The sequence below is a fragment of the Ranitomeya imitator genome, chromosome 2, assembly GCF_032444005.1.
Source record: "Ranitomeya imitator isolate aRanImi1 chromosome 2, aRanImi1.pri, whole genome shotgun sequence".
NCBI lineage: Eukaryota > Metazoa > Chordata > Amphibia > Anura > Dendrobatidae > Ranitomeya > Ranitomeya imitator.
This window is the reverse complement of record NC_091283.1, coordinates 812,585,234-812,601,353: the sequence shown is the minus strand read 5'-3', so window position 1 is coordinate 812,601,353 and position 16,120 is coordinate 812,585,234. Positions and strand designations below refer to the sequence as shown.

The 16,120-nt window shown below is 43.0% G+C and overlaps 1 protein-coding gene across 1 annotated transcript in view; it reads left to right on the top strand.

Annotated features, from left to right (window-relative positions):
* Positions 1–16,120, top strand: part of CPXM2 (carboxypeptidase X, M14 family member 2) — a 110,411-nt gene that overhangs the window by 15,787 nt on the left and 78,504 nt on the right. Inside the window, exon 3 of the mRNA XM_069753873.1 lies at positions 7,655–7,753. Coding sequence (XP_069609974.1) covers positions 7,655–7,753 — 99 coding nt within the window. The remainder of the gene's footprint in view (positions 1–7,654; positions 7,754–16,120) is intronic.

Genomic DNA, 16,120 nt, shown 5'->3' with positions numbered 1-16,120 from the left:
TGTTGGTGGAAAAACCTTCTCTCCTCCAGACGCAAAGAATGCCCCCTTGTGCCCGTCACCTTCCTTGGTATAAACAGATCCTCAGCGAGATATTTGTATTGTCCCCTTATATACTTATACATGGTTATTAGATCGCCCCTCAGTCGTCTTTTTTCTAGACTAAATAATCCTAATTTCGCTAATCTATCTGGGTATTGTAGTTCTCCCATCCCCTTTATTAATTTTGTTGCCCTCCTTTGTACTCTCTCTAGTTCCATTATATCCTTCCTGAGCACCGGTGCCCAAAACTGGACACAGTACTCCATGTGCGGTCTAACTAGGGATTTGTACAGAGGCAGTATAATGCTCTCATCATGTGTATCCAGACCTCTTTTAATGCACCCCATGATCCTGTTTGCCTTGGCAGCTGCTGCCTGGCACTGGCTGCTCCAGGTAAGTTTATCATTAACTAGGATCCCCAAGTCCTTCTCCCTGTCAGATTTACCCAGTGGTTTCCCGTTCAGTGTGTAATGGTGATATTGATTCCCTCTTCCCATGTGTATAACCTTACATTTATCATTGTTAAACCTCATCTGCCACCTTTCAGCCCAAGTTTCCAACTTATCCAGATCCATCTGTAGCAGAATACTATCTTCTCTTGTATTAACTGCTTTACATAGTTTTGTATCATCTGCAAATATCGATATTTTACTGTGTAAACCTTCTACCAGATCATTAATGAATATGTTGAAGAGAACAGGTCCCAATACTGACCCCTGCGGTACCCCACTGGTCACAGCGACCCAGTTAGAGACTATACCATTTATAACCACCCTCTGCTTTCTATCACTAAGCCAGTTACTAACCCATTTACACACATTTTCCCCCAGACCAAGCATTCTCATTTTGTGTACCAACCTCTTGTGCGGCACGGTATCAAACGCTTTGGAAAAATCGAGATATACCACGTCCAATGACTCACCGTGGTCCAGTCTATAGCTTACCTCTTCATAAAAACTGATTAGATTGGTTTGACAGGAGCGATTTCTCATAAACCCATGCTGATATGGAGTTAAACAGTTATTCTCATTGAGATAATCCAGAATAACATCCCTCAGAAACCCTTCAAATATTTTACCAACAATAGAGGTTAGACTTACTGGCCTATAATTTCCAGGTTCACTTTTAGAGCCCTTTTTGAATATTGGCACCACATTTGCTATGCGCCAGTCCTGCGGAACAGACCCTGTCGCTATAGAGTCACTAAAAATAAGAAATAATGGTTTATCTATTACATTACTTAGTTCTCTTAGTACTCGTGGGTGTATGCCATCCGGACCTGGAGATTTATCTATTTTAATCTTATTTAGCCGGTTTCGCACCTCTTCTTGGGTTAGATTGGTGACTCTTAATATAGGGTTTTCATTGTTTCTTGGGATTTCACCTAGCATTTCATTTTCCACCGTGAATACCGTGGAGAAGAAGGTGTTTAATATGTTAGCTTTTTCCTCGTCATCTACAACCATTCTTTCCTCACTATTTTTTAAGGGGCCTACATTTTCAGTTTTTATTCTTTTACTATTGATATAGTTGAAGAACAGTTTGGGATTAGTTTTACTCTCCTTAGCAATGTGCTTCTCTGTTTCCTTTTTGGCAGCTTTAATTAGTTTTTTAGATAAAGTATTTTTCTCCCTATAGTTTTTTAGAGCTTCAATGGTGCCATCCTGCTTTAGTAGTGCAAATGCTTTCTTTTTACTGTTAATTGCCTGTCTTACTTCTTTGTTTAGCCACATTGGGTTTTTCCTATTTCTAGTCCTTTTATTCCCACAAGGTATAAACCGCTTACACTGCCTATTTAGGATGTTCTTAAACATTTCCCATTTATTATCTGTATTCTCATTTCTGAGGATATTGTCCCAGTCTACCAGATTAAGGGCATCTCTAAGCTGGTCAAACTTTGCCTTCCTAAAGTTCAGTGTTTTTGTGACTCCCTGACAAGTCCCCCTAGTGAAAGACAGGTGAAACTGTACAATATTGTGGTCGCTATTTCCTAGATGCCCGACCACCTGCAGATTTGTTATTCTGTCAGGTCTATTAGATAGTATTAGGTCTAAAAGTGCTGCTCCTCTGGTTGGATTCTGCACCAATTGTGAAAGATAATTTTTCTTGGTTATTAGCAGAAACCTGTTGCCTTTATGGGTTTCACAGGTTTCTGTTTCCCAGTTAATATCCGGGTAGTTAAAGTCCCCCATAACCAGGACCTCATTATGGGTTGCAGCTTCATCTATCTGCTTTAGAAGTAGACTTTCCATGCTTTCTGTTATATTTGGGGGTTTGTAACAGACCCCAATGAGAATTTTGTTACCATTTTTCCCTCCATGAATTTCAACCCATATGGACTCGACATCCTCATTCCCTTCGCTAATATCCTCCCTTAAAGTGGACTTTAGACAAGACTTTACATAGAGACAAACCCCTCCTCCTCTCCGATTTTTACGATCCTTTCTAAACAGACTGTAACCCTGTAAGTTAACTGCCCAGTCATAGCTTTCATCTAACCATGTCTCGGTTATTCCCACTATGTCAAAGTTACCTGTAGATATTTCTGCTTCTAGTTCTTCCATCTTGTTTGTCAGGCTTCTGGCGTTTGCGAGCATGCAGTTTAGAGGATTTTGTTTTGTTCCAATCTCCTCACTGTGGATTGTTTTAGAAATGTTCTTACCTCCCTTCTGAGTATGTTTTCCTGGGTCGTCTTTGTTCGAGTCTAATGTTTTTCTTCCCGTCCCCTCTTCTTCTAGTTTAACGCCCTCCTGATGAGTGTAGCGAGTCTTCTGGCGAATGTGTGTTTCCCAGGTTTGTTGAGGTGTAGTCCGTCTCTGGCGAGGAGTCCATCGTACAAGTAATTCACACCGTGGTCCAGGAATCCGAATCCTTGTTGTCTGCACCATCGTCTTAGCCAGTTGTTTGCATCAAGGATCCTGTTCCATCTCCTGGTGCCATGCCCATCTACTGGAAGGATAGAAGAAAAAACTACATCTACTGGAAGTGAAAGAAAAAAAAAAGGTCCAAAAAGTTTCTCATTTTTTAGCAGCAGATGCCGAACTTGAGAAAGGCTCATCCACAGAGCTGAAACGTTGTATACCTTTGACATGAGATAAATCATCACTTTTTTCATATTTACATGGGAGCGCAGATTGTTTTTGTGCAGCGCCCCAGAGTCCTGGTCGTTGCAGTAATGTCGTTCTTCCACCAGGGGGAGGGATGTTACGTCTGATGGCACCAAAGGAGTTCACCCTGCCAGGTATCACAGCCACACACACACTTCACACGCCTGTCCACCAGGGGGAGCTAAGGGTTCTATCTACTAGGCCACTCCTCACATAGGGTAAAACTGGTGGGTTGGTTAGGAGGTGAGACAGAAGCTGACTGGAGGGAGAAGGAGATAGTCAGTGGAAGGGAGAGTCAGAAGGAGAAGGAGAGAAGCAGACTGGGCTCGGCCCAGGGAATTCCTGTCAGGCAGGCAGAGGAAAAAGGAAAGAACATCAGCGGCTCAGTAGGCAAGAAGGACACGGAGCTGCGCCTGCAACCCATGCGGCAGCCTCCTAAGAGAGGACAAGAAAGGAAGTGTGTCATAGTGAGTGAGCACAGAAGTCATAGCAACAGGAGTGAAACATCAGTGGGAGACCAGCTAGAAGCAGGCTGCCTCCATCTGAAGCGCAGATCCGGTGGCCGGAACACCGAGGGAGTAATAGACTCTACACTTTACTTCAGAGACCGGCAGGGCAGTTGATTTCAAGTTGGCTGTCCGACCTAAACACCTAAGCAGACAAGGTGGCAACGCTGAGGAGCGGCGACACTAGGGTCCCTATAAAATAGCCTCAGGCCACCACCGTCATACGGATATGTCCTATCCATCTGGGGGACAGAGAGAGAAGTAACAACAGTGAGGACCTTATGGTAGCTAATGCAAGTAGGGACCTACTACGTTACTGTGCGCAAGGGGAAGGCTACTGATTTCCACCTGGATAAGGGGACTCTGGAATTGCCATCAGACCGGCCGGACTCTGCCTACCCTGTCATCCGGTACTCTGGACTGTGGATGCTGAAGCCTTCAGTAAGGGTAAAGAGACTGCACCCATTGTGTCCTCGTTATTCACTGCGCCTTACATCATCCACAATCATCATCTACTCTTCTGGGAAACCCTGGGGAAATACTTCACCTGTGGGAAGGTACACCATCTAGCTGCCATAACATCACCCCAGCGGACCCCTAAGCAGCGTCGGTCACCCTGACCGAATACCACAGGTGGCGTCACGAACACTACCGTTATCTACGAACTCTGCCTTTTATTGGGCGCCCCTTATAGGGCCACGGTCCGGGTCAGGCCACCGTGATATCCTCGCTGAGGAAACTGAAGGACCCGGTACCGAGTACCCCATTGCCCTTACGTGGGGGCGATTCATTTGCATTCTTATTTCTTGGTTTTTCTGGGGTCTGTGGACTTGTTAGCTTTCACCTGTTCTTGCTTCCTTTCCTTCTTTCCTTACCTTCCTTCATCACTTTCTTCTTTCTCTTCCTTCCTCCCTTTTTCTTCCCTTTTTTCTCTTTCTTTCTTTCTTTCTTTCCCTTCCTCCCTTACTTCTTCCTTTTTTCCATCCCTTACTTCTTACGGTTACTTTCTTTCTTTCCTTTTTTTCTTCCTTCCTACTTTTCCTTCTCTTCTTCTTTCATCCCTTCTTTTTTCCCATCATCCTTACCTTACTTCCCTTGGGTCTTTCCCTTCCTTCCTTTCTTCTATCCTTACTTTCATTGCTTTCCATCATTGCTTTCCTTCCTCCTTTCATTCCTTCCCAAAAAAGATAGCAGAGGTAGCAAGGCAACAGTCAAAGGGATGCAAATACCAGGATCTACGATCAAATCCTCTCTCAATGTATCTATCTATCTATCTATCTATCTATCTATTGTAAGATTGCATTTACTAACGGGTAGGGGATTACTCGCTTGGCACGGGATTGACGTAGTCAGGTATGATTTTTGAACAAACAAAACAGTCCATTTGGTTTATTAAAGTATCATAAATCACATCATGAGCAGTCCATTTACACACTGGACCAGGACATCACATCAAGTCTCAGATCCTTAGTCTGCGGTAACTAAGCACGCTGGTCTACCTTTGACCAGTTGCCGTGGGTGACCACCCAGTTCATAGAACCTCACAAGCACCAACAGTCTATTGATGTACCTTAATGGAGCTCCTGCTCCACCTGCTGACTCCTTGTCAGTCCACTCTTCTGGGTAAGCTGCCTCACAGGGATCACCAACTTGCATGGGTAGCACACATTAGTCAGTCCAGACCCACCGAAGGACGGTAGCTTCCCCAATACAGACCATACAGGTCCTCAGTGTCACTGTGCGTTGCTTAGGGATCTGGTCCTACTCCCAGGACCTCCCAACACCAGCATGTGCTTTTCAGGAAGCCTACTCCCAAGTCTTCCAACACAGGAACATACACAGGACCATGTGACCCACACCCTGGTCACATTATATACCCTTAAACCACTCCCCTGGGTGGGAGTGTGGGTATGTGGCTAGTTTGTCCCGCCCATCTCACATAACTAGCCCTGCCAATCTCCCATGTCTATTATACAACACTATAACTATAGGACTACAGGTCCCAGAACACCACATCACTTCAGACTGCCAGCGCAGAGTCTTCTCCTCTGCGACACACATATCGTCCATTCATCACAATGCCGGACTTTGTCTTATGACCACAGCCATGCATGCAACTGCCATGCACTCTCCTGGCCTCAATACACCTCTGTGTGCATACTGGGGAGACCATGCAGCGCCCCCTACCTGTTACAGGGGTCACTGCATCACACTATCTATCTATTGTCTATCTATTATCTATATATCTATGATCTATTATCTATCTATTATCTATATATCTATTATCTATCTCTCTATTTATCTATTATCTATCTATCTATCTATCATCAATCATCTATCTATCTATCTATCTATCATCAATCATTTATCTATCTATTTATCTATTATCTATATATCTATTAGCTATCTCTCTATTTATCTATTATCTATCTATCATCTATCTATCGATCTATCTATTTATCTATTATCTATCTATCTATTATCTATCTATCTATCTATCTATCTATCCATTATCTACCTATCCATTATCTATCTATCTATTATCTATCTATCTATCTATCCATTATCTACCTATCCATTATTTATCTATCTATCTATCTATCTATCTATCTATCTATCTATCTATCTATCTATCTATCCATTATCTATCTATCTATCTATCTATCTATCTATCTAGCTATCTATTATCTACCTATCCATTATCTATCTCTCTATTATCTATCTCTCTATTATCTATCTATTATCTATCTATCTATGTATCTACCTATCTATCTATCTACATATCATCAGCTGTAATGGAGAACACACTTTTCTGCTTGGAGCTAGACATCTTTTAACCAGACATAATTCTGGATGACAAAGCATGTGATTAGCGAGAATGACTGTCTCCGAGCGTGTATAATATTTAGCGCACACATTAGAGCTTTGATTGACAGATCTGGTATCAATGTGTCAGCCCAATGTGATAGAACATTTAAGTATAATATGTTCAGGGGATTAAGTACGGTAATAAAGAATTTCCGCTGTAATCTCGGCTCTTCAGCTGCCAAAGCTATAGTACAATTTATTATAAAATTGTTCAGCGTCTGATCCGTCTCACCCCTCGTACAGTGCCAGATAAGTATCACGGTTCATCAGAGATGAAGATTGCTGACCTTCCTGACATAACATCCCTTGTGTACCAGCCCTAGTCGTGCACTATACTTATTCACTGTCTGGAAAGTGAAGGGTAAATAACAGGATTGCAGAAAGTTCTGTTCTATACAATGGCACCAACTCCTCCATGATCAGTTCCAGGGTCTATGGGAGGAGAGATTTGAGGGTAAGGTGCTTTGGACTCTACGACCTATTCTTTACCTTTTGTGAAAATTATGATAGAGATTGGGTTCCTTATGAATGTGGAGTGTTAGTCTTCCACATCCCATCCCATCCCAAGTCGTTCCCTATGCTTCCAGAATTGATACTAATACTATGTCTTCTCTGAAGTGCCAGATTCATGCTGTGCGCACTATAGGCAGCATGAATTGACTGACAGGTTCCCCTTAACTTTGTATTATATACCTTTTGGAATGATGCACATTGATTCTGTCGATTTTAGGCCTTCCCAGTGTTGGAATGTAATATTATACACAGGCATTGGCACATGTTCCGCCATATGTGGCTGACACTGTATTTGGGAGATCGTGCCTACTAGGTAAGGTGATCCCATACTAGGACATGAAATGGAAAATGTTAAAATTCATACAAAATCTAAAAAAAAAATCCCTTATACCTCATCCAGGTATTCTTGTAGGGACACAGAGGTACCGTATGGCTCATCATCGGACTTGTGCGTGCTGCATTATGACTTCTGATAACTTGGCTTATATAGGTGCTATATTATAGTAGTGTGAATGAGCCTGCAAAGAGATCCCTGTGCGGAGTATATGACTGTTCTCAGCCTCGCGTTACATGATTATAATCAGTGAAATATATCAAGACGTCCTTTTCTTTTCTCCTCAGCCAAAAACAGTAGCAAGAAGGTAGAGAAAAACAAGAAAACGGCTGACAAGTTTGTTTTTGGAACAGGCGAGGAGAAGATGACCCAGAACGTCAGAGAAAGTGCGTGAGAAAGTTATTTTTTTTTCCTTTTTCTGCATTGTCCATATCTGCACTATGTATTCTTGACCCTGTAACATTATTGTGAGCCAGTCTTAAGCAACTATTTTCCTAATTTTTACTATTTTTTTCTCTTTTGAACCAAAGTCTATCATTAAATAAATTCTAAATTCAAGTAGTTTTTTCTTAGATTTGTGCATTGGATATGCACGTGATTGCTTTATCAAGTAGCCAAGAATGTTAGAACACATATTTGCTAGTGAAGGTCACATCATAACTCTCGCTCATAATAGGTTCCTTAGAGAAACAGTTTTCTTTCCTCTAGAGATCTAATTTACATGTTTTCTTATGGGTTATTGTATTTTTTAAAGGGATTATCCAGGACTATTTTATTTTTTTTTACTATGTGCCTAAGAACTAACAGGCATGTAAATGCTTAGTTACTACCTTCCTGTTGTCCCCGCCGCCGATCTCTGCCGGCACAGAGGCTTCTCTTCCGCTCTGCTCTGTTGATGGCCGTAATTATCACAGCCGTATTGATTGACAGCCGGCTCCCCGCTGCCTAACTGCAGGGAGCCGCCGGCTATCCATTATCATGATGATGGCAGTTATGCTGCTTCAACAGAGCCGTCTGGAAGAAGAAGAGCTCTGGTGACCACTCTTACCCGGTGCCGGTACAACAGGCAGTTAGTTGCCTCTGTTAGTAACTGCCTGACTCTTACTATTTAGGCCCATAGTAAAAAAAAAAATAAAAAGGAAAATAGTTCTGGTCTTCCTCTTTAACCAAGGTGAGCCCTCCATTGCTGACGCATATGTTAATGCCACACATCGGTGGCTTTTTGTGCCTGCTCGTATTTATAAGCAAAGGATACGCTCAATATACAGAAACATAAACTATTCCTCACTGGGTTTCATTAATTTAAAAGCAATGTGAAATATTGTCATTTCTCCCTAGAAGAATGAAGTGTTTTAATATTGGGCTTTAAAGTGGATGTATTCCCCTTTTATGATCCCGAGTGTAAAGCTCCTCGATAAGACCAGTCCCTGCTTTGTTGCTGACCTTGAGCAATTCATTAATTATACAGATGACAGTCCGTCAGTTGAATGGTCGCCATAAAGTGCTACCTGTGGAATGTTTGGCTTCCAACTCTTCCTGCAGCAAAAATCAACTGGATCTGCAGAAACCCTTTAGTCGCCTTAGTATCAACTGCTTCTGGGCAAATTTTCATAAATCCATGTATTTTTGTTTAAAAAGCAGTTTTGCACTAGTGTTTCATCAAAAAATTGTGTACCGTTTGACTTCTACAGTCCATGTATGTGTCACAGACTGCAGAATGAGTGAACGGTGAACTTGTCAGTGAGCTTGTTCTGGTGGAACAGTTTCTAAACTCCCTTTTTCGGAACTTTCTTCTATGCTGAATAATGACCAAATAAAAATTCAAATCAGCGTAGAAGATGCTTTAGATGAAAAGAGACAAGGGATTTAGACCTGCTGGAAGGAGGAGCTCACTGACAGATCCGCTGTTAAATAGGTGTTTTTCCGAAAATCCGAGCCCAGTCTTAAATGGAGTATAGACGCTTATATCCTACCTGTGCTTCAATTAAAATCAGGACTGTTGGAAAGAGACGAGTAGGGCACCGTCTCCATTTAAGAGCCCAGTTCTTAGTACCCCGAGCCCTCAGGTTCCTTCAGCAATTGGATCCCCAGCAATCAGTAATTTAGCCCCTATTATATGAGTAGACAATATTCTTTTGATTCTCAGAACATCCCTTTAAAAGGGTTGCCCAGCCATAGGCTACAAGTCTGCAGGCCACTTGCATGACTGAAGGCTTGTGAATCCTCACAGGGTGTGCTGTCAGGATTCTCCAGTGCCGGCATCTGGAGTGAAGGGAGTGTGACCGGAGGTATGTGATTTGTATATATGTGGTCACATGCCAACTAGACATGAACAACCTCGTTCCATACAAGTGTATTGAGCGAGGCCGGACACAGTCTAGTCGGAATGTGACCGAAAGTATTCAAATCACATCTTTGCGGTCAAATTACCACGGATCCTGACAGCACACGCTATGAGGATACGCAAGTACGCAGTCACAAAAGTGGTGTGCACACTTGTAGCCCAAGACCGACAACCCCTTTAATATCCCTTAAATACATTTTCTGCAGCTGGATATGTACTGTGATACATAGAGGAAGTAGAATCCAAATGGTTCAAAATTTTTAATAAAACCCTATTGCAAAAATAAGCTTTAGTCCAAAGTGCATGCATTTAAGTAAACAAAAAGATGTTTAGGCCATTTTCTCACGTTCAGTATTTGGTCAGTATTTTATATCAGTATTTATAAGTCAAAACCAGGGGTGGGTGATAAATGCAGAAGTGGTGCATATGTTTCTATTATACTTTTCCTATGATTGCTCCTCTCCTGGCTTTGACTTACAAATACTGATGTAAAAAACTGACCAAATACTGAACATGTGAACGTGGCCATAAAGAGGTCGACAACTTATGGAGCAGATGTTAGTTGCCCCGTTCTACCTCCATGTTATAAACTTTCATCTATCAGCAGTATAGGGGCAGAGACTGCTGGGGCTGAAAACTCTGCATTGCATTATCCCCTTCCCATGCACCGAGGAAGTGATGCCTTGCAGGAGGCTGAGATTAATCGCCCCGTCGTATCGTTAATCTCCCGCACTTTTCCTGCTTATAGTCACAGACTGTTTAATAAATACATCTTCTGCTTCTGGCTGCGGAATCTCTGAATCTTTTCCACAGTTTATCTTACGTATAAGCTGAGATCTGATGTAGAGTGAATGGAAAATGTTACCGTCTCCTAAAAAATGCCTATTGCCGTACACAACATGAATGAGCATGGCGGCTTTCTTCTGCGCTAGCATTGCCTAGAGGATTTTGGGTTCTAACTCCGGCTTAGGTGCATTATACGTTACTTTGTGATAATGACTAGTAATCTACAGGGCTGCAGGAATCGTATGAATCTTTTATATATTCCTTCTGCTAGAAAATATATAGTACAGCCATATATTAAAATTCACACTGCCGAGGAGCATAAGAGCGTATTAAAGAAGTATTTCTATGTGAATTACAGTGCTGATAAGGCAATATTAGATTAGATCCATGAAGTGGATACAGGAGGATGTCTGTTGTCAGAAACTTCTACTTGGATTATGGCCTGTTTATTTGTTTTGAACAAACCTAAAGCATAGAAAATATGCACACAAAAAAAAAAATTAACAGCATAGTCCATTACATGTCACAGTGGGTGTTTAATATGGTTCCATCTGGTGTTTGGAACCGTAGTTTGGAACCGTTTGGAACTTCATCTGACCCTGTACTGCCTCCACCTGCATTTGGCCAGTTGCTATTGAAGCGTTCCTTTATTTCTCCACAAAACCTGTAGAAAAACATTTTCTTGCTGCCCTCAGCCCCACAACCACGTCAAATTACATCGGCTCTTGGTGAACAGACCAGTTTAATATGTCCAAAAATGTTTTAACTCTCACGCTCTTTAATTTGCCATTCATACTTTTTGAATGAGTGTTTCTCTTTATCTACATTCTGTTAGCATTATAGGTGCTGGAACTTCCTCTCTTTTCCAAGCATGCATTGCACCCCTCATTGTCCAATGGGCTACCTGCCCTGGACTAAAAGCCCACCTATCTGTTATGCTTGTATGCAGTTTGAAATATAGGAGAGTAGAGAGACAAAGCCCAAACTTCCTGTAGGTAGATAAAGCCCCACCCACATTCTCTGTAGAAAAAGCCCCACCCAGTCTTCCTTTAGATAAAGCCCCACCCATACTTCCTTTAGATAAAGCCCCACCCATTCTTCCTTTAGATAAAGCCCCACCCACACTTCCTTTAGATAAAGCCCCACCCACATTCTCTGTAGAAAAAGCCCCACCCATTCTTCCTTTAGATAAAGCCCCATCCACACTTCCTTTAGATAAAGCCCCACCCACATTCTCTGTAGAAAAAGCCCCACCCATTCTTCCTTTAGATAAAGCCCCACCCACACTTCCTTTAGATAAAGCCCCACCCACATTCTCTGTAGAAAAAGCCCCACCCATTCTTCCTTTAGATAAAGCCCCACCCACATTCTCTGTAGAAAAAGCCCCACCCATTCTTCCTTTAGATAAAGCCCCACCCATACTTCCTTTAGATAAAGCCCAACCATTCTTCCTTTAGATAAAGCCCCACCCATTCTTCCTTTAGATAAAGCCCCACCCACACTTCCTTTAGATAAAGCCCCACCCATTCTTCCTTTAGATAAAGCCCCACCCACACTTCCTTTAGATAAAGCCCCACCCACATTCTCTGTAGAAAAAGCCCCACCCATTCTTCCCTTAGATAAAGCCCCATCCATACTTCCTTTAGATAAAGCCCCACCCACATTCTCGGTAGAAAAAGCCCCACCCATTCTTCCTTTAGATAAAGCCCCACCCACACTTCCTTTAGATAAAGCCCCACCCATTCTTCCTTTAGATAAAGCCCCACCCATTCTTCCTTTAGATAAAGCCCCACCCACACTTCCTTTAGATAAACCCCCACCCATTCTTCCTTTAGATAAAGCCCCACCCACACTTCCTGTACAGAGACACAGCTCCACTCACTTACACTTTTCGTAGAGATAAAGCCCCACCCATAGTTCCAATGAAGAGATAAACCCCCACGAATACTTTCTGTAGAAACATAAAGCCGCGCTCGCACTTCATATAGATAAAGCCCAGCCCACACACACTATACATACACAAATCTCCACCCACATTTTCTTTAGATAAATCCTCACCCACACTTCCTACACTGTGTGCAGAATTATTAGGCAAGTTGTATTTTAGAGGATTATTTTTATTGTTGATCAACAACTATGTTCTCAATCAACCCAAAAGTCTCATAATTATCAAAGCTTAATATTTTTGGAAGTTGGAGTGTTTTTTTTTTCAGATTTGGCTATCTTAGGAGGATGTCTGTTTCTGCTGGTAACCATTACTGTGCAGAATTATTACGCAACTTAATAAAAACCAAATGTATTCCCATCTCACCAATATAACTGCACAAAATTTATAAATAAACATTTCTGACATGCAAAAACAAAACCCCCAAAAATGAGTGACCAATATAGCCCCCTTTTTTTATGATGACACTCAACAGCCTTCCATCCATAGATTCTGTCAGTTGCTTGATCTGTTTATGCAGCGCCTCAGTGTCCTGGTCATTGCAGTAATGTCATTCTTCCACCAGGGGGAGTGATGTTTCCTCTGAAGGCAATAAAGGAGATCTCTTTACCAGGTATCACAAACCACACAACACACTTCACACTCCAGTCCACCAGGGGGAGCTATGCTCCTATTTAGTAGGGCACTCTTCACAATTAGGTAAAACTGGTGGTCTGGATAGGAAGTTAGGCATTTAGAAGGCAGAAGTGAGCTGGGCTTCACCCAGTGAGCTGCTATCTGAGCTCCACTCAGGTAGTGGGTCCCTGACAGGGGAGGGATCCTGTCAGAGGCCTAGACAGAAGGCCACGGAGCTGCGTCGGCCCGACGTGCGGCAGCATCCTAAGAAAGAGACATTGAAGGAGAATTGCATTGCAGAGAGTGAAAAACAAAGTCATAGCAAAAGGAGAGGAAACCAGAAGGAGTTCTGCCCTGTAAAAGGATCCGGTAGCCGGAATAGCGAGGGAGTCATCGTCTCCAAGCCTGGCTCCAGAGACCGGCAGGACAGCTAATTCCATATTAGTTGCCCGACCTTTGCCCAGGAGGCACGGTGGCAATGATGGGAGGCCGGGGTATCCTAGAGCTCCTGTAAAAAGCCTCAAGCCACAAGTCATACGGGTTGTTCCTATCCATCTGGGGGACAGAGAGAAAGACATAACATCTAGAACACCAACATCAGCTGTGAGGACCTTATGAGAAGCTTAGCAGTAAGGTACTACAACATCCAGGCGCTAGAGGAAGGCTACTGATTTCCACCTGGATAAGGGGACTCTGGATTTGCCTTCAGACCGGCCGGACTCTGCCAGCCCTGTGATCCGGTGCTCTGGACTGTGGACACTGAGGCATTCAGTAAAGGTAAAGAGACTGCACCCTCATTTCCTCGTTCACATCACACCATCCACCATCCACACTCTGGGAAGCCCTTGGGACATACTTCACCTGTGGGAAGGTATACCATCCAGCTGCCATAACATCACCCCAGTGGACCCCTAAGCGGCATCGGTCACCCTGACTTTATACCACAGGTGGCGTTACGAACATTATCCCCTTTAAAAACCTTTCCCCCCATTTACAATGGATGTCCCTAGGGCCACGGACCGGGTCAGCCACCGTGACATCCCCCTTGAGAACCGAAGGACCCGACACCGAGTACCCCACTGACCTAACGGGGGCGCTCCATTTACGATCAACATTGCGTGCAGCAGCCACCACAGACTCCCAGACACTGTTCCGAGAGGTGTACTGTTTTCCCTCCCTGTAGATCTTACATTTTATGAGGGACCACAGGTTCTTTATGGGGTTCAGATCAGGTGAACAAGGGGGCCATGTCATTATTTTTTCTTCTTTGAGACCTTTACTGGCCAGCCACGTTGTGGAGTAGTTGGAGGCATGTGATGGAGCATTGTCCTGCACGAAAATCATGTTTTTCTTGAACGATACTGACTTCTTCCTGTACCACTGCTTGAAGAAGTTGTCTTGCAGAAACTGGCAGTAGGTCTGGGAGTTGAGCTTCACTCCATCCTCAAGCCAAAGGTCCCACAAGTTCATCTTTGATGATACCAGCCCATACCAGTACCCCACCTCCACCTTGCTGGCGTCTGAGTCGGAGTGGAGTTCTCTGCCCTTTACTGATCCAGCCTCTGGCCCATCCATCTGGTCCATCAAGAGTCACTCTCATTTCATCAGTCCATAAAACCTTTGAAAAGTCAGTCTTAAGATATTTATTGGCCCAGTCTTAACGTTTTATCTTATGTTTCTTGTTCAAAAGTAGTCGTTTTTCAGCCTTCCTTACCTTGGCCATGTCCCTGAGCATCGCACACCTTGTGCTTTTTGTTACTCCAGTAATGTTGCAGCTCTGAAATATGGCAAAACTGGTGGCAAATGGCATCTTGGCAGCTTCACGCTTGATTTTCCTTAATTCATGGGCAGTTATTTTGCGCCTTTTTTGCCCAGCACGCTTCTTGCGACCCTGTTGGCTATTTGCCATGAAACGCTTGATTGTTCAGTGATCACGCTTCAAAAGTTTGGCAATTTCAAGACTGCTGCGTCCCTCTGCAAGACATCTCACAATTTTGGACTTTTCAGAGCTCGTCAAATCTCTCTTCTCATCCATTTTGCCAAATTAAAGGAAGTTACCTAATAATTAAGCCACCTTATATAGGGTGTTGATGTCAGTAGACAACACCCCTCCTCATTACAGAGATGCACATCTCCTGATTTACTTACCGTAATTGGTAGTTGGCTCTCAAGCCTGAACAGCTTGGAGTAGGACAACATGTATAAAAAGTATCATGTGATCAAAATACAATTTGCCTAATAATTCTGCACACAGTGTATATAAAATTCTGATAATGCTTCCTATGGAAATAAAGCCCCCAACCACATTTGTTTTAGATAAATCCACACCCACACTTCCTGTAGAAAGACAAAACTCTACTCACACTTCCTGTAGAGATAAAGCCCCACCTATACTTCCAAAAAAGATATATATCCAAACCCACACTTCCTTTAGGAGAATGTAAGCCACGCCCTCACTTTATATAGGTAGGTAAAGCCTAGTCGACACACATTATAGAGAGACGAATCTTCACCCACTCTTCATGTAGCTTGATAAAGCCACTCCTTCACTTCCTGTAGATAGATGAAGCTCAGCCAACACTTTCTATAAAGATAAAGCCCCACCCATACTTCCTGTAGAGATAAAGCCCCACCCACTCTTCTTGTATATCGATAAAGCCCCATCCAGACTTCCTGTAGATTGATAATGCCCCGCCAAGACTTCCTGTAGAGATAAATCCCCACTCACACTTCTTGTATATAGCTAAAGCCCCACCCAGACTTCCTGTAGATTGCTAAAGCCCCATCCAGACATCCTGTAGATTGATAATGCCCCGTCCAGACTTCCTGTAGAGATAAAGCCCCACCCACACTTCTTGTATATAGCTAAAGCCCCACCCAGACTTCCTGTAGAGTGATAACACCCCACCCAGACTTCTTGTGTATATATATATATATATATATACACTGCTCAAAAAATAAAGGGAGCACTTAAAAAAACAGAATATAACTCCAAGTAAATCAAACTTTTGTGAAATCAAACTGTCCACTTAGGAAGCAACACTGATTGACAATCAATTTCAC